The 22,762-nt window shown below is 36.8% G+C and overlaps 1 protein-coding gene across 5 annotated transcripts in view; it reads right to left on the reverse strand.

Annotated features, from left to right (window-relative positions):
• LOC133519799 (methylcytosine dioxygenase TET-like) overlaps positions 1-22,762 on the reverse strand; it is a 143,735-nt gene that overhangs the window by 37,915 nt on the left and 83,058 nt on the right. For 2 of the 5 annotated variants that reach the window (XM_061853907.1, XM_061853905.1), the window contains one exon: positions 1,275-1,292. In XM_061853907.1, the coding sequence (XP_061709891.1) occupies positions 1,275-1,292 (18 nt within the window). Of the gene's footprint in view, positions 1-1,265; positions 1,293-13,981; positions 14,243-22,762 lie in introns of those variants that run through there. The other 3 variants (XM_061853906.1, XM_061853904.1, XM_061853908.1) reach the window with 2 other exon arrangements.

Raw genomic sequence — 22,762 nt, forward strand, 5'->3', positions numbered from 1 at the left:
TATAAGGGTTTCATACGAAGCCCGAAATATTTTAAATTCTTAGTCAATAAACGCGATAAATATCAACACAATGTATTCTTCCAATCGTTGCGCAAAATTAGTATAAGCATTTTTTTAGTGAACAGCGTGAAAAGCCAGAATTTAATCTCGCAATCTTCCTTTATAGCGCTATTAAAGTTTCCAGACAAATAATTAATAGGAAACAATAGGGAATTTAATAAATAAATAAGTGGGGGTGGTTTGGGCGGGGTCGTTGCCTCATCGACCGCGCCCCCGCCCTACGTATCGAACCTTTGCGGACGTAAGAACATATATACTATGTACTTTAGCTATGTACACACTTTTTGTATTATTTTTTCAATTGATGTTTAGAGATCAGTTACATAATTTTGAGTAATATTATTTAAACTGGTAATCCTAAAGGTATAAGAATATATGTTTGCTTTAAAACATTAACAAACTTAACTTTTTCAACGAGTTATTGGTGTTATGCCATTAAATAATTAAATAAATATTGGACTATCTTTTACAAAATGACCTAGTTCGATAGAGAAAGCTGAATAAGGCTTGTGTTATGAATACTTGACGACGATATAGCTACTTAGATATAAATCCCTAATTTAGGATCAAATGTGACGATCCACGGTAAAAGGTACCTTATGGCGGTTGGCGCTTACGCTGTTATTTACGACGCTCCAATACTAATGCCATGCTATGCAACGTAAGCGCCAACCGCCATAAGGTACCTTTTACCGTGGATCGTCACAAATAAATGCCCTTACTGGGATTCGAACCCGGGACCTACAGCTTCACTACCGACTAGGCTAGGCGGCCTATTCCCGCCATTATTTATATACTTAAACATGAAACTAGTCTATCTTAAAATGAGCTATGTGCACGATTAAATCCAAAACAAAAAAATACGTTATTTACACACAGTGTAATTTACAAGCGTGAAGACGCTACTAAGTTTTGAAATAAAGTAAAAGCAGTCCATATTAAAACTACAGATGTAATAAATAAAATAATCACAATCAGCTTAACAAACTGCTTAAGTACTTACTTTGCACGGTAGGAATACCGCACTTCAGTAAAGCAAAGAGAAGAAAAACAAAACTATAAAGGCAGCACTTTTAACAGCACAGCAATTTTTTCGATTGAAAAACTTAAAAGAACAAATAAAAAAACGAAATAAATAGGAAAATGTGCAAGAACGCAAAAGAAGAGACGTAGAAAAACAGCGAAGAGGCAAAAAGAGAACAGACCATATTTACCTTGATGTCTTGCAAGACCTGGAACCAATAATTAAACACGAATTAGTGTTATTGCAAACGCAGATGAAAACTTAATTGTAATTTAGAATACTACTAGGTACGCTACATAGAGTAAATTTAAACCATGTACAGGATAGTGAATTATATGTCTATTGGGTACTGTATAATATCTGTTCTAGGTTTTTTTATACATTCATTATAAACATTACAAACAATCACCGCAGTTTTCTCAAAATGATAATTTAAACTGAGGGATACTGGAACGTTAATTTAAAATAGTTTAAAGTAATTAACTTAGGGCCTTTGTTTAGTATAAACTTTAATTTTGGAAATAGAAGCTCTCTGCTACAATTGTTAACTAAACTTTAAAATTATAAATATAAAGATTATACGGGTCTTGGCGACATGTATAGTATTTTCTGAAAGAATAGTATAATGATTTTAGAAAGCTTATGTATGGGACGAAACGGGCATAGGTAAAGAGTAAATAAGATAACGATAAGCAAGGCTAGATGTAATCGGTACTGTCGGTACCTCTCTTTTAAATACAAATACTTATTAACTACGACACAAATCATATGTATATAAATTAAACATAAGGTTTTAAAACTGTTGAATATATTTTAAATGGACACAAACGTGAAAAAGAAGGATCGGACAAAGTTTGTTATAAAGGCGTAACAATTTATTACGAAACAATATGCTTGCGGATAAAAATACGTACACCATGGCTGACAGTGACAAAAATCAGCCTCCCTAATCAAGCATCCCGAAATAAAACCGGAAAAAAGCAATGACAATCGACCGTCCCAATCAGAAAGTGGAGGAAAAAACCTAAACCGGAAAACCGGGCGATCTCGAGAAAAGTGCTGGCGTGTGAGGTCGTTGAACCGGGCGACCCGAGCGGCCAGCACCCGGGCAAGCCGGGTAACGGTAGGTCAGGGATGTTTACTACCCGTCACGGATTACGTTCGATTGCCTTAATAACTTCATGAACGATTTAGGAAAGGATATTGTTTTTGATCGGAGTTGGGCGTTCATTTTTATGAGATTCGAGTTTTTGTTGTTCGATCTCATACCAATATGATACTGATATGTCAGTGTCAAAAGTGATGTTTTTGGGTTGATGAAATAGAATGTACATTTTACATTAAGTTTGATATAGAACATAAGAACAAAAATATCGAAAAATAAGAGATCTAAATACGAGAATTTTAATAGTAGGTTGCTATTCTGTTGTTATGTGTGTATTACTATTTATTGAAACAATTGTGTATTAGATGAAACATTCGAAGTTTTCCCAATATTGTTTCTTGAAAAGCTATAGAGAAGCTTTTGCTTTCGAGGTAGTACGGAGATCGGCGGCTTGCGAGGGCTTTACCACGGCAAGAAAAGAAAGCTATATTCTGAACAATAAAACATTTGTAGGCTGCTTAAATAGATCTCTTACTATTATCATCGTTTCCTCTATTAAATTAAAAATTACCTTCGGGGTAAAAATAACCCAGTAAGTCTCTATATCTATTTAATACAATTTTGAAAATAGTTATATACACAAAATCGGCACAATTTGTTCTGTCAGTATAGATACATGTATTTTTAAAGAAATTCGGTACCAGCTCTTGAGATCAAATTAACTTCGGAAATCGGGGATTCTTCCTTACAAAGAAACGAGCTCTTCCGTAGAAATTTCAAGAAAGCAAACTTACAAGAAATCCAATCAACTAGATAATGAAAAAGCGGAATTAAAACGTAAGGACAATGAGGAAACTCCATTAAAGATATTCTTAAAATGCAAGATCACCAGATTTTACTGGTATTTTTTACTTTCGTGATTAGAAAGGAAGGCTAATATCCCTACCAATATCGTAAATGCGAAAATAAGAATTGTATTATATATGTGTTGTATTGTATGAAGTGATATATTATCAAATTTGACACTTTTATTAATTAATACCTATTGAACATTTCTAAATAAAAAAATTAAATTAATTTTATTTGCATTTATTTTAATTTTATTGTATTTTGTTTGATGTAATTTAACTTCTTTCCAACTTAAATTTATTAAAAATTCGTTTATAGTGTGGGTCGATCAACTTTTTTATTGCATCTCGTGTCCCGGCAAAATAAAAAATCATATCTTTCAAAACCATAGAGGAACAATTTGACAGAGGCCGCGCAACTGACGACCAGCTGTAACACTGCAATGGCGGAAGGATTCCATGTGTGCGTGTCACGAATGTATACCTAGGCGGATTGAGTACATTTTCTCTAGTTTGGTACGAATACCTTTCTAGCTCGGGGATAAATCGCTCGGGGTTCAATTTAGTATGGCAAAACAAGTGAGAGCGCCCTCCAGTTTAGGTACAACTTCATGGATTAATATCGTATTTTACGAAAGATAATGTGATAAACGTTTAACTTATGTATGGAAATTTATCCTGTTTTTTTTTTCTTTCGATCGGTATAATTTTTGCTATATTCGACCACGCATGCCTGCGTATAAATGAATGCACTGACGTTTCAATTCGACTGACGGCAGATTGGTGGATGAGGCCATAGGGATAACTGTCAATGTGAGTGTGTCACGCGTAAATACTAGAAAATTGGTATTTGTGTTTTAGCGAAACTACGTCCTTAGTATTCTAGGTCCATGTTAGATGTTGATATGCTGCAGTGCACTCCGAACGTTAATAAAGACGTAACTGTTAGAAAATGATTTGGTCCACTCACACTGAGCTTAAAACAATGAAGTGCTTAACATATTATATTAGAATTTTAGTACAGGCCCCAAATAACTGAAAATGTCTCTTGGTAAAGTAAATATGTCTCTGAGAAGACTACGACGTCCCTAACAATTTTACGTACATTTCGCATTTTTCTGGACTATATAAATTAGAGTTTTATATTTTTTTATGATTATTTGATTGCATTGACATATCAATATCACCAAGATAGATAGAACATTTTTTAAGTAATATAGAAACTTCACGTCGAATTTTTGTCATTAGTGACCCAGGAGACCTATTGATTGCTGTTATGGATAATCAAACAGAATCTTCCCATTTTTAAGTTACCAGAAGAAAAGCGTTTGTGTTCTTTTATGTAGACAATCATTTCTTTCGATCAAATGAAGTTTTATTAGATAAATCGTGGGTAATCCAGGGAACACGTTTTGAGTCATCGCAACATAATAAACAGCAAAAGTTGTCAAAATAATGAAATTTATGCGCGGCTCGTATTTGCATACAAAAGTTTAGTTTGTTCTACGTCAAACATATAAAATCCAAATAAGAATTCAAATGTTTTTTTTGACAAAACTCTTTCTCAATGATAAAAAAGTTGATCGACCCGTGTATAATGCTAACCATATATTTTAAAATATTTGTACTAACAATAATGATCTCGGTTGGTCTCTGATTGCATTGAAAATAACTTTGTCTGTTTACCTATTCACGTTTAAACTGGTGAACCGATTTAGATGGAATTTGGTATGGAGATAGTTTGAGTACCTTTGAAGGACATAGGCTAATGTTTATTACGGAAATCATAATGCGGACGAAGTTGCGAGCTGAAACAAGTACTTTATATCCTATTACAACGTTAAAAGTAATGCGGTAAAAACTTATGAGTATGCCGTTCTAATCATGTCAGAAAATACGCAACAGATGTATCAATACCAAAGCACTTCAATCAATCATCATGAAATACGTGAATATTTTATGAAACACAGACACTTTTCCAGGATACGACTAAGGGATCAATCAAATTATTATTTTAAAATAATAGATTCTGCGCGCAACCTCGTCCGCGTATCATATGTCCTCTCGGGCCTCAAATTATTTCCATACGAAATTTCATCTAAATCAGTGCAGCGGTTTAAGAGAGAAAAGGTAACAGACAGATAAAATCTTTCGCATTTATAATGTATTAGTATAGTTCGCCATCCACGATGACGCGCAGATTTGTCAAATCTGACCTCTAATAACACGACTATACGAGTCAGGCACACGTCTTCATGAATGATTCGATTTAAGTATAGAGATTTTGACACCACCCACCTCACTCCGGCCTCGGCCATAAGAGCGCTTGGTCATTTTGTCTTCAATTTAAAACATTTACCTCATTATATAAACCTGTAATAGTTAACACGAACAAAATGTAATCCAAGGGAAGCAAATCATGTGAGTTCGTGAGTGCCTTAAGCCGGTGTAGATCGCGATCTCGGGGCACGCATCGCGAACGGCCCTTTCACGCGGTTACTGCTAGTTCAAGGGCCGTCTGGGCCCTGTCTGCTGTTGGGGTAACTAGGGTTGTCACTCGAAGTTAAGTATTACTTTTACATAGGTGGTGTCTTTGAAAATGTTTTGTAGTTAGTAACCCAAAGGAGGCAAATCACGAACATCACGAACCTCTCCCGCGATTAAAGCTAATTCAATGGACGTCTGGGCCCTGCCTGCTAAACTAGGGTGTTACAAAATGTTTTGTAAATTTTTAATGATGAGTAAATCTAATTTTACATTTCATTTACAAAATTATGTTCTCTTGGACCAATTTTATAAACTTCTCTTATTCCGTTTATATAATTATACTAGTTGTTGTTAGGTATTACCTACTTGTGTTGCTAATTTATGTTATTTATTCAATAATTATAGTAGCCTACAAGAAAGACAACTAGAACTATCCGCAGTATTTAATGTTCGTGTTTTTTGATTCGTGCCAAAATTATTCATATTTTATCTTCGTATAAATTTGTAGAATTATGTTATCGTTAGTGGCTACTAAAACGCTGGATGACAAATGGCCCTTTCGCACGCTGTTACACGCTGCTGGTTCAAATACCGTCTGGTGTCTGTCTGCTAGAATAGGGTTGGCACAAAACGGTTACGTTTGTTACGAAAACAATAATTTCTACTGTTTCGAATCTCAATATGTATTTACATTTTGCACTTTTAAATGTTTACATGTAAATATGTCATTTAATGTTGAATCTATAAATATTTATTAAATGTAGTTGGCAACCCTAACCACACGCGTGTCCCATGGCATATTTCACTTCGCCACGACGCCCCGCGCGGACGTGCAAACAGGAGAAAGTCCCCGATTTAAAACACGAATACACGTAATCGACCCCACGGGGAAAACGCCACACCACAACAGGTGATGGTCACAGGTGACAGGTTTCGTGAGCTTTGATTGACAGTATCGACATCCGTCTTCGCAGGGATATACATATTTCGACGATTTGCAGTATTTTCATCATTTTGATTGTAAACTAAAAATGGAATGGAACAACAAATCGGGAAATTTATTCAGAATAACACCTTAACACCATCGTAGATTTTGTAACAACCAAAGAGTCAAAGTTACCCCACTCCACACGAGACATTTGGGCACCCGTCCTAACGATGTGAAGAAGAACAAGCAATGCATAATTTTCTAAGAGCATTAAGATAAAGTCATCAAAAATGGCCGTCCTTTCCAAGTTCTATTCTTGAACGTGATTCCAAGAAGGGACCGGGAGCATTGATAAAGGTAGTCCTGCGCGTGATGGTTCAAGGGCGTCTTGCCTCGGGGAATATGAGCCGTGAATGAACTGTTTGTAAACAACAAGGTGAACGGTCGATTGCTCGAAAAGGCTTTAGAACGGACTGGGACAATTTTGGCACAGATATAAAATTTATAACTAAAACGCGGTCTAGCCAGCGTACTCATTGTCGTATACTGGGTACATTCAACCCCATATGGTATTCGAGGAGTTAAGCTGATTACGAGTTAGGGTTGTCGCCGGTAGTGTACAAAAGTAAAGCCTCATCGGCAAATGATACCAAATAACACAGGGAAATTCTGTTGAATGATAGTGGCTGTGATATGTGCAGAAATATCTCGCCAGAGGCAATATGAGGCAGTGAATGAACTGTTTGTAAACATGGAGGTGAACGTTCGATTTGGTTCGATATTGTTAATGCGGTTTTTGGAACGGACTGGGGCAGTTGTGGTCCGAATAACAAATATGCTCCGTTCTATATCGAAATAGCGCTATAGCTTTTGGGTTTCTGTTTCTCTTGGGCTTACATTCGAACAGTATAACTTCTAAATTACTTTAAATATTAGTACAAGATTCAACATAATATGCCAAGTTTCGCAAATCCCTTCAAACACCTTTTCTTATGTTCTTGTCAAAAATGTCATACAAACGGATTTAGAATAGAATAAAATAGAATAATTTCATTTTATTCGTAAAGACAAACAAGACACATTATATTACATAATATAACATTTTGTGCTACTCTTCCAATATACGACGTTAAATCACGCATGAATGCGGAAGAAGCCTTAGTCCCGCTATAATAAGATAGACACTGCATTAGTATTTTATAGTATGTTTTATTATGTTTAAATTACATATAACTACGCACGCGACACCAAATGACCATACTGATAAATCTTAATAAACCGCATCCTTGCGCCGCGAACGATATTATTTGTTTCACACCTTACTTTAGTAAGTACGTTTGTGATAGAATGTTAATACCGGTCTCGAGTTCCCTTTTCCATCAAACAGCAGAATTCTAAACGCTTGGTGTTTGTAATAGACACGTTTCAGAATAAATGCTCCATCGGTGCCCTCGCAGTGACAGGGGCGTGCCGTGACGGTTGTCGCCCGCAGACGGCGCGGCAGCCGCCTCCACATTTTCCATTCCATTCACATTTACACCACGTGCGAATTGCATTTGTTTACTATTTTACGCTGAGTTTATCTCACGCAGAAACAAATGCTGGTTAATTAAGCTCTAGCCGTCCTTTTCGCGAACGGCGATTTAAACGGGAAAACTTAGCTGTGGAAAGGGAAATTTCTGGTATTCTAAAGGTCTGCTCAGCAACACACAGTATTACACAGTTATATTCGTTTTTAGTTTATTTTTGAAACTTTTTCATAATTCGCAAATGACCTATGCAGAAAGAGAAAACAGACAATACGGCTGCTGCTTGAAATTAGAATTATTTTGCTATAGAATTATAACAGTCTACATTTGAAACTTGTGTATATATTTAACCCATAAAATACAGCTGCCGAGTATTATTAACCCAACTTTTATTTGTTGGTTTTTATTCCTTTATTTATTTTGGGTCTTAGTTTAGGTTTTTTACAATATGAATATAAAAGTAAAATATAAAAACACAAAACAATACAACAATATATAAACACATAACCTAGCCTAGGATGCCGCCAGCAGCGGGGCAGGGCCCAAGCTGCCGGTGGTCAGAGCTGCAGAGAGAGGAACCGCCGGACTATCCGCACCGTGTCCAAGATCACCGCCTTCTGCATCTGACCCTTGATCCAACCATCTGGCGAGAGTCTCTCAAGGTGTTGGTCGAGACTCTTCGCTATGAGACCGGTCGCTGAAACGACACATGCACACATGGTGGTTATCTCGTGAGCCAAGTCTATGTACTTCCTGGACTTGTCTTTCTCGGCTTTCACGAGATTCTCATGATGGTGGATGGTGAGTCGACGAGCACGGCTCGGCGTTGGGATCGATCTATTATTACGATGTCAGGCTTATTGGCTACAATAGTCCTGTCAGTGTAATGTTTTTATTATAATTTAAAAAAACTACTCTACTACACAGAAAAGGCACCCACCCTGAAAGTGATTTTCGTATAGGTATGGTTATTGGTTTCCTTACCCGAATTAAACAAATATTGTCCTGCTTAAAACTTCAACTCGCGCGTTAGAAAGCGGTGAAAGTACGGGAACTTCGACCTACTTGTACCCAAGCCCTTATGTGTGCCAGACTATTTGAGCAATGAATGCCGTCAGAATGACTTCTTTTACGTGATTTATTACTCACTTTTAGAATGTAAAGCAGCCATTTGTCATAATTATGGAGTTGCATAGAAATATGTACTTCCATATGTTTCCTTCGTGAGATTTTTGAAGAGCGGAAGTTGTTTCAATGTCTTAATCTGGTTTTTATTATTTAAAAACGCAAAAGAAAAATGTGTGCTTCAAGATTAGAATGACTCTGCGAATAAATAATTAGTTAAAGTAATGAAATAATTGTAAAAGAGTCCGTCTAAGGTAACTTTACACGGTTACACCGACGTGAATAGAATAAAGTGAGGTAGTGTCTTTAAAAATTACACATTTTCATAGAAGTTCGACCTTAATCATGACATTCCCACACTGTCATTCTAAATGTCTAGTTTTTTAGTTTTTCGTTGGTCGAATAATACACAAAAAAATGATTTTCTCTTTTGCGGAAACCTCTCCGCCATACCGAAAAAATGTTCACAGGTTTAAAATAGCTTTTATTTGAGCTTTTTAACGTACATAGTTTACATTTTTGCAACTTCATAAAAAGTTTAGTGTTAAAAACAAGTTAGTTGAACCGCAGTATGGAGTTAATTCGGGTTGATGTGAGCTCGTTGTGTCAAATAGGCAGAAACATGACTACGTGACAGCATTATATAGGGAATTGAATCTAGTGTGCGATTGTCCAATGATTGCCAATGAGTAACGTATAGTTTACATGTAAACCGAAAGCTTTCGGTTAAGTAGTGATATAAATTTGCTGGTGTTGATGATAAAATAAGTTTTTTCATAAATTGCATTTTAGATACAAGCTTTCATCGCTGATTGTACTTTTCCATCCACAGGAAAGTTATACTCATCGAGACAATTCTAACGACCTCAAAATCAATTAGGAAGCTTTTTTTGTCACAGAGTTCTTATAGCCACTTCCTGTCTCCATTTTCAGGTCAGCTCGATGGTACCATAATATTGTATTGTTACCCGACTTACATATATCTATGAAAATTTTCAGTTTCATCGGAAACCGGGATGTAGGTCATATTTAACTTGCATGGTTTGACCCATACAAACATAGTTACATTGCAAGTTAAATAAAAGCTTGTAAAGAGATTACCCTTTAAAAAAATATTTTAGTAATGGTACTAACGATTACATTTAATTGTCATCACTGCTGCCATATATACCTATATTTAGAGGCAATAGAAAAAAAAACGTATCCCTATATTCGTTTACGGCGATAACACGTTTATACGATTCAATAATCATATGCAATAAAGCAAAATAAATATTTTCTAAACGATGACAAATGCCACTTAAATCGCGCTGAACAAAATAGCCGTATTTACTCGTAAATGCAAAGAGGAAAAGGCATGCACGGAAAGTGAAAATTTATAGCTTTCATCGTACATTTTCCAATTACGGGACTCGGTGGCCATATTGATTTTCGCTTTTTGCAGCAGACGGGTTTACTGGGGGCTTACATTAAAAATTCCGACGTGGATTCATGGCTCGCCGATACTGCCAATAACTTTTGACGGCGGACTTTAAACTGCTTTTTAAAATAAAACAACAGTATTGCGACGTTGTCTGAGGCTATAAAGTTAGTGGGGAAAAGAGCAATTTGTTTCGTTATAGCTTTTAACTTAAGCGCTTTAGTTCTTTATAAAAGCACAATTCGATTAGGCAGTAAATTGGCTTTCGTCGAAAGTTCGGTACTCGGTAGTGCATTCTCGACACAAAATCGAATAAATCTTGTATAAATTTTGGACTTAAGTCTTGATAATAACAATAAGACGCGTAGGTTCCACATTAAAATTTCAATCAAACCTTGAAATCTAGAATGTTGACTAGTCAAGTAAATATTTTAGGTCAGGATGAAATTGTGACGTTTGGCGAAACTAATCCCTATAACCATATCTAAGCTTTATTTTATGGGTTCGAATGAAAGACAAGAGACTCCAATCCTTCTCTATCTAACTGCATAGAATGACCGTATTCATGTAGACGCTAAGGCGAGAAAGCCAATCCAAAGGACGTGGGGAAGACTGAGACGGCAAGAAATCGAAACTCGAGGTAGGCAGGGCCTAAATCTCGTTAAGGTTTACGAGGTTAACCTAACATAATTTAGGAGTATTTTGACAACTTTTGTTACAGCGTACGTCGGAAACGGCAATGGCCTTGGGCGTAAACGTTTAAGAAAACCCAATTACAACGTTTGAAAGCATCAGATTTTAGCGTTTTGTGCCGATGTCTTTTTAATGTCATCCGGGACACAGGGGATTTTTCAATGAGTCCGAGTTTTTAAAAGCCTTATTAAATGAGGTTACAGTTTGATTCGTCGCTTGAGCATAGGTATGTTGCTGTCTCTGTGAACCTAGATTGAGCTCTAACTCGAGGATTTCTCGACGAAACGGAAAAAAGTATACGTAAGTACTTGACTTTGTTGGCCCAACCGATATGTGGTACGTTTGTTCAGGCAATGTTTTTAAAACCTGCTTCAGACTAGGATGCTGGACCTCAAATAGATGTGTAATCATTTTGTTAACTTTGTGGTGTGTCGTTTTCGAATACTAGCGAAACTAAATAGCGTGGCATGACCGCATCGCCACGTGTTTTTATTTACACTACTATCAAGCCAACGCAATCGGTCACTGAATGAAACTGGCTGACCTAAATTTTTATACGCACGCCGGCCGGCACCGGCAGCCGATAAAGCGAGACTAATGCCCCATACGGTTTCTATTTTATATTTGGAAAGTTTGACAGTTTAAGGATGTTTTCCAAGTTCTTGAGATATTCCAAATGTAACGTAATCAAAGTAAGAAACGAGGAATATATAAATCATATATGTAAAATTATAGGTACACAGAAGCGTGACAATAAAAACATTACTTGAGTATAAAATAATATCTTTCTAATATTAAAAACGTTAAAAGTGTAATGAGTACCTAATCAAACAACAATTACGATAAGTTATTCTTAATGAGTTAAACAAGGAAATATCTACCTACCTAAACTTGTCTGTTTTTTTAAAAGGTTTCCTCATCGCTGACTAAATTTAATATAGTCAAGGCCCCGCTAATAACTAGCAACGAAGGCCAACGTTCAGAGAGCGTTATCGTTTTAAAAAATAAAAACAAATCGATTCAAAAACGAGGACGTCAGATAAGCATTATCTGTGGTCGTAGTCGTATCTTTGTATACTTTGGCGATAGGGAATGGGAAAGAAGTATGAATCACAAGTGGAATAGTAGAATGTTTTTTACATTTTGTTATTTAAATCTAGGCCATTTTAATAATAATAAAGTCCCTATTATACTTATTGTAACTACGACAAGGTTTAACTAAGGCATCCTAGAAATCAAATTGAATTTCTGGTGTAATAGGTAGAATCAAGTCGGACTAAATTAACAAACTTGGCAAAAACAGCTAAGTCGTAAATGTAACCAAAAATACGTCTGTAACTGCACATCTAGAGTCGGGCCAAGCTAAGTCGGCAGCTATTGTCATAACCCAGTCGGTGCAAGTGTTATTTTAAACGTCAAGCTTGTATGTAATTATAACGTTTACTTAACACTTGCACGGTCTGGGATATCAAACTCGCTACCAACTTAGCTTGGTCCGACCTTAATACGATTAGGTAGTGACATCGTGCTGGGAATTCAATGTTTTTTTTAAGGGAACAAATTGTACAGGAAATTTGAAGCATTGGTTATGCAGTACGTAGGTATCTTTATATTCTACTATTTATATCGGAAGTTTATGGGTAAAATGTTCCCACCTAGTAATTTTCGTTTCGCAGTGTTGCGCAAACCTGGATTTTTAGGCAAGCTTAAGCTTTCTTAAAATTTTACGTAGGTACATATGAGATTTAAAACCCTAAAAGTAATTACTTAATATTCTTTATTGCACCAAAAACGTTACATTATACAAAGAAATTTAAAAGTAAAATATAGGTAACTATGTAACACCAGGCAGCCTTATCAGTAAACAGCGATCTCTTCCAGACAATTTTTAAATGTTACTGTTTCGGGAAAAATAATATCAACAAAATCCCATAATCAAAGATTTGTGGAAACTTTATTTATGTATGTAGGTATGTTCCAGAATTTTTTTTTTCAACCAATCCATGGCCTACTTTGGTTATGGATACTATTTTATCTAGTGTCATTTTTACCAGTACATTCCAACATAGGGGTGGTAAGCTTGGGCCTGAAGATATCTTTGACGATTATTACCTATCATGAGAGCTGAAGGTCTACCACGAAAAACGTAAAATCGAAATTTCGTTATCTGTCTCTATCGTTTCTATATTGGCGCGATTGAGTGGCAGGTAGGGTCTCTCGACAGTCTCGACACCATCTGGTCACAAAAAGAAAAGCTTGCCTCGTTAACGACCTCATGGCAGCTATGGATAGAACGAGTAATTTTATAGAACTTTAAATAAATGCATACTTTATTTGACAACAAATGCAATAGATACGATACTGTTAGCAAGTGTTTGATTTAAACTTTCAATTAAGTTGTGTAATTTTATTCCTAATACCTACGTACGAGACCAGTTATCCTTCTCCTGTACTAAAATGACAGGTCGCGGTCGGTCCGACAAATTGGGGCAGTCGAACTGTCATTTTATTGGTACTTGGGATATAAAAACTAGGTTTCGTTTGTAGGCAACAAGTGAAGACAACATTTTCAAACTTCTTCGGTACTTAAGTTTTTTTTTTCTCACCAAACACACGTCAGCCGTATGCAGCCAGCACGTGCAATGCTCTACATCTATCGATAACATCGCGTGCCTCACAGAGTATTGACCTTTTCACTTGCCTAGACGCGATTTAGCATCAAACCGGTTTCATTTTCCCATAAAATTAAAAAGAAAACAAACCTTCAACAGCTGACGTTCCGAATCCAAATTTTAAAGTCACTGAAAAAATTACAAACACAGCACACGCGTTCGGAAACTTAGTTTAAAAGTTGATCAAATTCGCGCGGCAAATCGACAGTGATTTGCGGATGACGATCGATAGTGCAGTCGAATCGATATGTTACGTAAGCGCGTTGTGGCAGCGGCGTCGCACGTGACTGAAGACTGGCGATGTGCCGGAGCGCGCCGCGCCGCGACTCCGCGCCCCGCGCCCCCGCACCATAGATACGCTACAAGTCGTACGTATAACACACTTGATAAACAAATTACAAATTTTAGATAGCTACCGTGAGAGCTTTAATAGGTTTTCTTAAAGTCTTGTAGCGTATTAACGCATTTGTTATAGAATTCTTTGCAGTTTAATTTTTATTTTGAAGAAGTAAAGTTTTTAATATCCAAACACTTTTTAGAAAGGCTTTATATGTACCCGGTTTAGTAAGTAAGCTTCTGTCTAATAAGTAATTTTTATACATACTTTATGAAAAAGTTTTTTTTAGCAATTAGACATATATATTTTTGTTTTACACATATACTTTTTTAAATGCTACCAGACTGTAAGACTAGCTATATTTAGGTATTTTGTGACTATTCATACTATACCTAAGTATATAGCTTTTTATACCCTTGAGTCAAACTAAACATCGAGATCGATCACAAACTTCCGGAATAACCCGATTCTATCAGTTTCTTTTCTAAAGACATATTTTTTATCAATGGCTACGCCGGGAGTGCTTTTCAGGGAGCAAGATGACTTGCTACCGTGTCATGGTGCTACGCCAATTTTCACGCAACTCATGATTCTAGCATACTCGTATGTACTACGGCGGGCCATAAAGTCTCACAACGTTTCTCTACAAGTTCTACAAGGCATAAAATATTTAGTAAACAACATAATAATAAAGAAAAACGGAAGGTAAATAATGTAACTGTGTTCCAAAATAACTAAGTAGTATTAAATATGAGGTATTATTCAAATTTTGCTACAGAATTAGCAAACAGGCGACTGACACGCAACCAGACGATATAAATGGCCGCTAAGTACGGGTGATTACGTTATTTGCTATATTTTTTAGCTTAATAAGGCCGTTAATAATTCGTTATATCTTTAAAGCGAAATATTAATGTTTAACCTGTTGAAAGTTGTTTGTATGCAAATTAATTGTAGCATGTTGATCCCTAATATTTAAAAGAAATATTTTAATGTAGTTTACTTCAATGAAATTGTAAATAAATGCTCACGGAAGTGTAACAAATCATATGCATCATGCAAAGATGTATTTAACGCATCTCACCTATGAAGAATACAAGTGCAAGAAAAACTAAACGAAGCGGCGCTAGATCTCAACATCGCGACGAGTGTGCCTGCGAGTCCACTAATAAGAATGTACATCAGATCTATACTTCTATAGAGTCTATTTTATTCTAAAAGTTTACTTTTAAGCCATATCTATGTCTATGGTATATGGACTATAGTCAGTCTACCCCGACCCATGATGATAGCGATACATTTAAATTTATAAACAAAATTTCAATTACAAATTGGTACTCTTTGACATTTAGTAAGTTTGTTTTCTGCTTTTCTGTACCGTTTCCGGTAATGAGCAATTAAGTTGCCGCGAGATCCGGCTACGGAACTCGTAGCGCTACGAGATGGTACTTATGCAAAATAGGCCAATATTTCATCGCTCCTACGTCTATTGCAGCCAGTATTATCATAACAATTGCTTATGTTATGTACGAACTAGGTACATTATATGCCGCGTAAGTGTACCTAGTGCATGGAGGTCGGGGAACGTTCAATAACCTGCAGCAACTTATCAAATAGATTACCAACTTAACCTAAGTGCTAAGATTGGCATATGGAGTATTTATATTCACAATATAATATATAAAGCATTGTATCAAAACTACTCATTCAACATAATAACAAGACTTTCTTCAAAAGATAAACCCGCGAATATCATAACAGGAGCGCAAAGGGCCAACATAACGCCATACGTCAATCGCTTTCCGCAGATTCTTTTTGACAAGTCTGTCCCGCATATTAGGCAAATGGCAAATAGATCGGTTCCGTTATCGATTATGCAATGCAACTGACGGACGGCTCGATGCATCGGTGCGGGATGGCACTATGCGCTCGCCCCGCGGTAGAGCGCATCCGAACGCACCGACCCTTTAAAAACAAAACGTTCCTATTTTGAATTTACGATTTAAAATTTTTTTTCTGTCTGTAGTGACAAACAAGTTTAATTTCAAGGACAAGATTGAAGTTGAGTGTGTGCCTGTCTGCCTGTGCATCCGCATTAATACGAAATGTGGCAGCTATGCCGTTACGTCTGGCAGACGGTAGACGGGTATGTGGCCGTGGGCAACATTATACAACTGAATATGCAATTAAATGAGGGCAGTTTCAGGGCGCGCGAGCGAGACAGCCGTCTTCCACCACTCGATATTTATTGAACAAGTTTATAACTACGTGTATTAGACGAACGAGTTCGTACAACGTTTTCTCATTTCCCCGGACGAAACTTTTCTAATATTATAGTTTCATTCATATTGTCGGTAGTTACGCGGAGTTTTCTTTCGTGGAAAATGAAAGACTATTTCCATAACTATTATTTCGCTTTTATTGCTTTGTTAGTTTCTTTTCCTTCAAATAGATTTGTTAAGTTAGGAGTTTTGTATTTCATCGCTTGGAAATAATGTTTGTTCTTGGAAAGTGTTAAGTTACGTTTCTTATTTCCTCCGCCTTATCGTACAATCTCGATTTAATATTATGGTAAGTGTATTAACACAAAGTGAACCACGAAACGGTGGGACTAAAATGTACAATTCAAATGTAGAATGCAGTTTACTTTTCTATTCGTTATTAATAATGTAACAGTCACTCTCGCTCGCGGAGTGGCTGCCTGGATGCAGCCTTGACCGCGCCGTAGAAAAAAAAAAGAAATATGTAGAGAACGATACAAACAAAACCGTCTAAATAGGTCAATAGCTTGGACATCGTAAGTAATCAGTATCGTCAGGGATACACAGTGCCGGATTAAGATATTTTGATGCCCTAAGCATTTTTAGACCATGGTGCCCCCTCATCAAGATTACATTGAATTTTCTTAGTAAATCGAGTGACTTTTATTGCCGCATTACTGCTGAGAATAGAATTTTCAATCCGTCACATCATTTTATCACGGAAATTGACAGTACTGCAGCAGTAATGTTCCAACAGTACGAGTAGGTAAGGTCAATTATAAGCAAATTCGAAGATTGTGCTTCGCATAAGGCCGGAGGCCAAGCCAACCAACATCCAAGTGTAAGCGAAGACGTGAGACAGGCCGTACTCCGCACAGGGTTTTGCAACCTCTAGAGCTTTCTTGCGAAGCTCATGAGTGTGAGGGCAAAGGCCTTCAGTAGGGGCTTAGCCATTGGCCATTGGATCTTGTCAGAATAAGAACCAATGGCCACAACTGTCTTAAATAGCAAATTATTGACCTGACCTGACGTTTCAAGGACGGCGTTGTCCCCATGGTCTCGGAAAAGACTGGGTAAAGTCGACATCATTATCTTGACGTTGGAGGTAATTTTAGAACTTAATCAAACGCGATAAAGTCCCGTTTTCTTAAATAATAATGTGTCACAATTAAATAAAATTAGATTTTTTCGAATTTGGTCCTAAAAATGCGTGTAATCCGAGTTTGCTCCATCCCAGGAGGTGTGCATAAATGTTTCCTCTTTTTCAGTTTTTTTGCTTGTAAATCAAAACGGTACGTCCGTTGGAAAAATTGTTCTAATTATGATTAAAATTGATATCTGAGGTTCCGAAATGTAAAGTTCTTGTAATAAAATTTATTGATTGATTGAAGATATCTTAATATGTATTCGTAGTAAATTGTAAAAAAAGATCGACATTTTTTATTTTTGGTAAAATCGTGTAATAATCCGAAAACGCCTTACCAGTGTCTGATCCACCAAGTGCTATGGTTTGGCAATCCAAAGGAAAAAAATATCTCCTAAGGATCCCAAAAGGTGCACGCCTCTTGGGATAGAGCAAACTCGGATTACACGCATTTAAGACCAAATGAAAATATTAAAACAATTTGATTGGCCTAAATCGTGAAAGTTTAAATCAGTGTTTTTAAAAGCAAAGGCTGGGCTTATAAGGCTGAACGCGCGGAGCGTTCGATCGGCGCTTACGGATAGGCCAAAGGTCGAGCTGGAAGAAAGCCAGGCTTGAATTTGACCAATGACGAGGTAAGAATGGCTGGACGTCCGGAGCGTCCGATCGCGGCGCGTTATCATACAATACAACCAATGGCGAAGTGTGTGCTACGAGAGAGGACTTGGATTTGGATCCATGGCCAAGTGAAAGTGAGGCAGTTTGCATAAAGTAGAAGGCCTAGCGTCGCATAAGACTTGAAAGAGTGGCTTGAAATCGAACCTATGTAATGACGGTTCTCCTACTGCTCGGCCTTTAGCTTAACTCGAAAGCGCAACTTGATAAGATACTTTTGGTTTTCGGCCTTCGCGGGGCCTTTGTAACACTTTGACAATCAGGTCGCAGGATCGCGGCTCTGCAGAAAATCGGCCTGGTCGAACATCAGGCGTGCAAGAGAGAAAAATTCGCTACAAAATCGGTAATCTACGTCGAGAAAATCGGTTGGCCACAAGCCCGACGGTAAGATTTTTTGGCCATGAGCTTTGAGGGCCTCCGCGTAAGGTTGGAGATGTGCTTACGTGTCCTCACTCTCTTACGACCCTTCGTTATTAGATGGGTACTTGCACACGTATCAAAAAGTTTCGTGTACATAAGTACTACACTACGACTGCGATGCTGATGCTGCCTGTGCGTTTTTTTTCCTACGATTTTGGTGCCCCCCCAGACGTGGTGCCCTAAGCAAGTGCTTATTTTGCTTAATGGTTAATCCGGCACTGGGGATACAACTGATATTATACAAACTGTTTATACTCGTACCTTAATTTTTATACTGGGGGGCTTCGTAAATTGTATCTACAATAATGTACATTACTCTAAATAGTCTAAATGGTAGAATGAATGACTAAAATTACTATATAGGTACTTAAGTACCTACTATAACACTAGACACACTTACTACCTACTTAAGTACCTACTGTAACACTAAGAGTTTTTATTACTTTTGGGTTAATCAATAAAACTAGTGTAGGTTTACGCTTTAGGCGGGAAGAAATAATACAGCATTAGCAGAGTATATAAAGTTACTTACTTTGATATTGTAATTCAAGCATACATCTTTTGGCTCGCGTAAATTTTCAAGCTAAAGAAAACATAAGATAGGTAATGTATGACTAAATGGGATCGAATTGAATGTAAATGTTGATTTTTAATTATGTGAAGCTTTGCAATTTATGCAAGGCGGCGTCTCAGTTTTCTGAGTAAATATTGGCAGCGAAGCCGGGCGTGGTACATAGCGACTGTTGTGATTGAAGAAATATCATTTTAATCAACTAATTAATAATGTTAATAAAAGTTTAGGTTTAGGTTAGTGCTTGGAATAACACAAATTATAAGTTATTTTACGAAAAATGAATTTTACTAAAATCTGTCATAAATAAAAAAGAAGGGATATGAGCATAATTTTTTTTTTATATCACAAGTCTAGGACTAGGTACTTAACTACTAGTGACTATATTCGATCCATAAATTAGACTCTGGTAAACCCGTTTTGTCAGTAAAAAAAGGCGCGTAATTCAGATTTTCTATGGGAGAACAACCCTTTCCGCCTACATTTTTTAAATTGGCCGCCTATATCTACTGACGGAAATGGCTTGCCAAACTGTAATTTCATATTGACTAATTATATTTCTGTGTTTTTTCTATAACCAGACTTGCGCTACTAGGTCCAGGTACAATTTTAGTAATCCTTTTCCTTTTAACAACACTATAAAGATTATTAGAGAACGCAGACAATTTACAACTTACGCAAGTAACGGCGACGCAAAGTTTCATTAGAAAAAGTTCTTTGTGGCTGAGTTTTTTCCACAATGGTTGTAATTAAAAGTTCCGCTTTGTGGCGCAAAAAGGGCCAAACTTGCCATTAACAACTTCTCGGGGCTTGCATGCCGCGATTGCCGCGGCTGACGGCCGATGCAATGTTATGCTCGCGTTCTGGGGTTATCTACGATTGTGCGCACTTAGCTAATGTTTATGAATAAGAAATACCACCTCACTCGGTATACAAACAGAATAAGTATGTACCTTCGTATGGTAGCCCTATGCGACAGTACGGGAAATTGATTCTTTAGCAATTTGCGGTTAAAGTAAATTTGGTTGTTCTTGTTCATACTCATGCTAAGAGCTGTCCAAAGTAAAGTTAACCGTAAACTGCAAAAAAATCAATTTCCTCAGCCGTACATGCTGTGGAGTGCGGAACCATGTGGAATTTTATTATGAGAATTATAGCTTTCAGGGAAAGAATTTCTGGTCTCACCAACAAGCTCGGTACCAGATTTTGTGTCAGGTTTAAGGGAAAAATAATACGTGGCGGTTCAAAACACTTCAATGGCCGTCTAGAAAAAAAAACACAGTACAACGCATGTCTCATTAAATTGTCCCAGGGTCCCAGGATTTAAAAAAAAGTTCCGCTCGACGGTAAAGAAAATAATGTTTATATGGTACCAGGACGCTGTCTAAAGTTTAGATTGAATTGCTGCTGCACATTTTTAAATCAAATAAGTTGACTAAACGCGCAAAGAGCGAATAAATCAAGGAAGTTGTTCAATCAGGTCCATTTCCTTGGTTGAAGGCTGCAGAATGCAATTCCCGTAGCGTCCTAGCGTTTACCGCTTATTTCGTATATATGGAACCGGCCTATACCTATACTACCTACTACCTAATGAATACGGAACCTAATTGTATTAAAAGGTACAACTTTTGGTAGGTATACCGTTTAATAAATTCTCAAACGTCATATTCTGTTTACGCGACATCGCCATTGCCTTATTATCACTCTCCGAGTACGTCACTTGTCCCTTCGTTTATGGAATTAAAAACTTGATGTCATAAATTTCACCTGAATCGCATACTCTATTTTACCTATTTATGCGACTGAAGTACACTATTTAACTCAAAAATTTGGTCCACAAAAATCTTTAACAGCGTCATTAAATCTAAAACTTTAATGACGTGCATAAAACGCAGCACATAATGCGACCAAACCTGCCAAATATCGTCTTACAATTAATGGTGCTATGCGGAAATTAAGCGCTATGGGGAGGCAGTGGGGTAGACGACCCCCTAGTGGGGGGCAATCTAGCGAGTCTGAAATATCTAGGCCTAGGAAACGCATTAGGTCCGCAGATAGCCTGCTACGGTCCGAAATGCATGCTGAATATCGTCCTGAATTATCGATTGTTATAGTACATTCGGAATACGTAGGCGATTTGATGGATATCTACTGGAATGTTAATAGCAGCTGTATTAATTCGGTACCTAAACTTCGTAGTTCGTACCATATACGACGATACTATTTGTAAAGTTACGTATACGTAACTTTCGATTTGGCCCCAGTATCAATTTAATGTTTTTGCTAGCAAGCAGTTTTAGAATCTTTAATTTTAGTATTAGATATATCTACTACAATAGTATGCAGCCGTTTTTGCAAAATAATTGAGTGTAAGTGCATTCATTATTTAAGACATTTTGTACGAAAACGACTAACACACGACTCGTCGGCCACTTCCTTGGCTGCTAAAACTCAGTCTGTTTACTTGATTTTGAGTACTCGTATAGTTGACGAAATATAATTTGCACCGATTAGTCATCAAACTTTATCTTTACGAATAACAAGTTATGATACTTTGTGCGTCTAGAACATATATAAGTACGTGATTATGCAAATAAAACTGTTTTTTTCAGCTACATTCATATTCATTCTGATGCATGGTTCTTTAGATTATAGTAGTTTATGTGACTGCTACATAATAAAAGTCATTAAAATACACGAGTGTGGGTTTAAGAAACGAACGAAGTGAGTTTCTTAAGTAGTAGTAGTAGTAAAACACTTTATTGTACAAAAATAAACATAAAACAGGAAAGAACACACATCATTTGTACAAAGGCGAACTTACCCCTTTCAGGGATCTCTTCCAGTTAACCTTTGAGCAAAAAAAGGATCACACTAGTGTTTTAATGCCTAATTATGTACAGTTACATACACTATTTTATCTACACACATATTATAAACTTTCTATGATATATTCACTAACCCAAATTACAGCCAACGTTGGGTTATTCAGAGACAAACTAGAGTCGGGGGCCTATTTCCGAATCATTTGATACAAACTAACATGCGAGGTATGTCAAGATTATATGCAATTGACATTCTATTTCGAACAAAAAGGCATCTCGACTGATATTAGAATAGAGGTCAAATCGAATTACTTTTTCAGAAATATTCCAAATTTGAATATCATAACCAAATCGATTTTGATGTAGTTAAATGTGAAGCAATTACAACATCATCACAGATAGGAAATTTGTTGTAGGTAACAAAACAGTTTATCGTAATGTTGGCCACTATTTACGGATTTTGAAGGCATCATAGAGGGTTTATAATATGTGTGTAGATAAAATATATTATTTAATTTGCCAGAATAAGCGCTGGTGGCCTAGCGGTAAGAGCGTGCGACTTGCAATCCGGAGGTCGCGGGTTCATACCCCGGCTCGTACCAATGAGTTTTTCGGAACTTATGTACGAAATATCATTT

The sequence above is a fragment of the Cydia pomonella genome, chromosome 7 (genome assembly GCF_033807575.1).
Source record: "Cydia pomonella isolate Wapato2018A chromosome 7, ilCydPomo1, whole genome shotgun sequence".
Taxonomy (NCBI): Eukaryota; Metazoa; Arthropoda; class Insecta; order Lepidoptera; family Tortricidae; genus Cydia; species Cydia pomonella.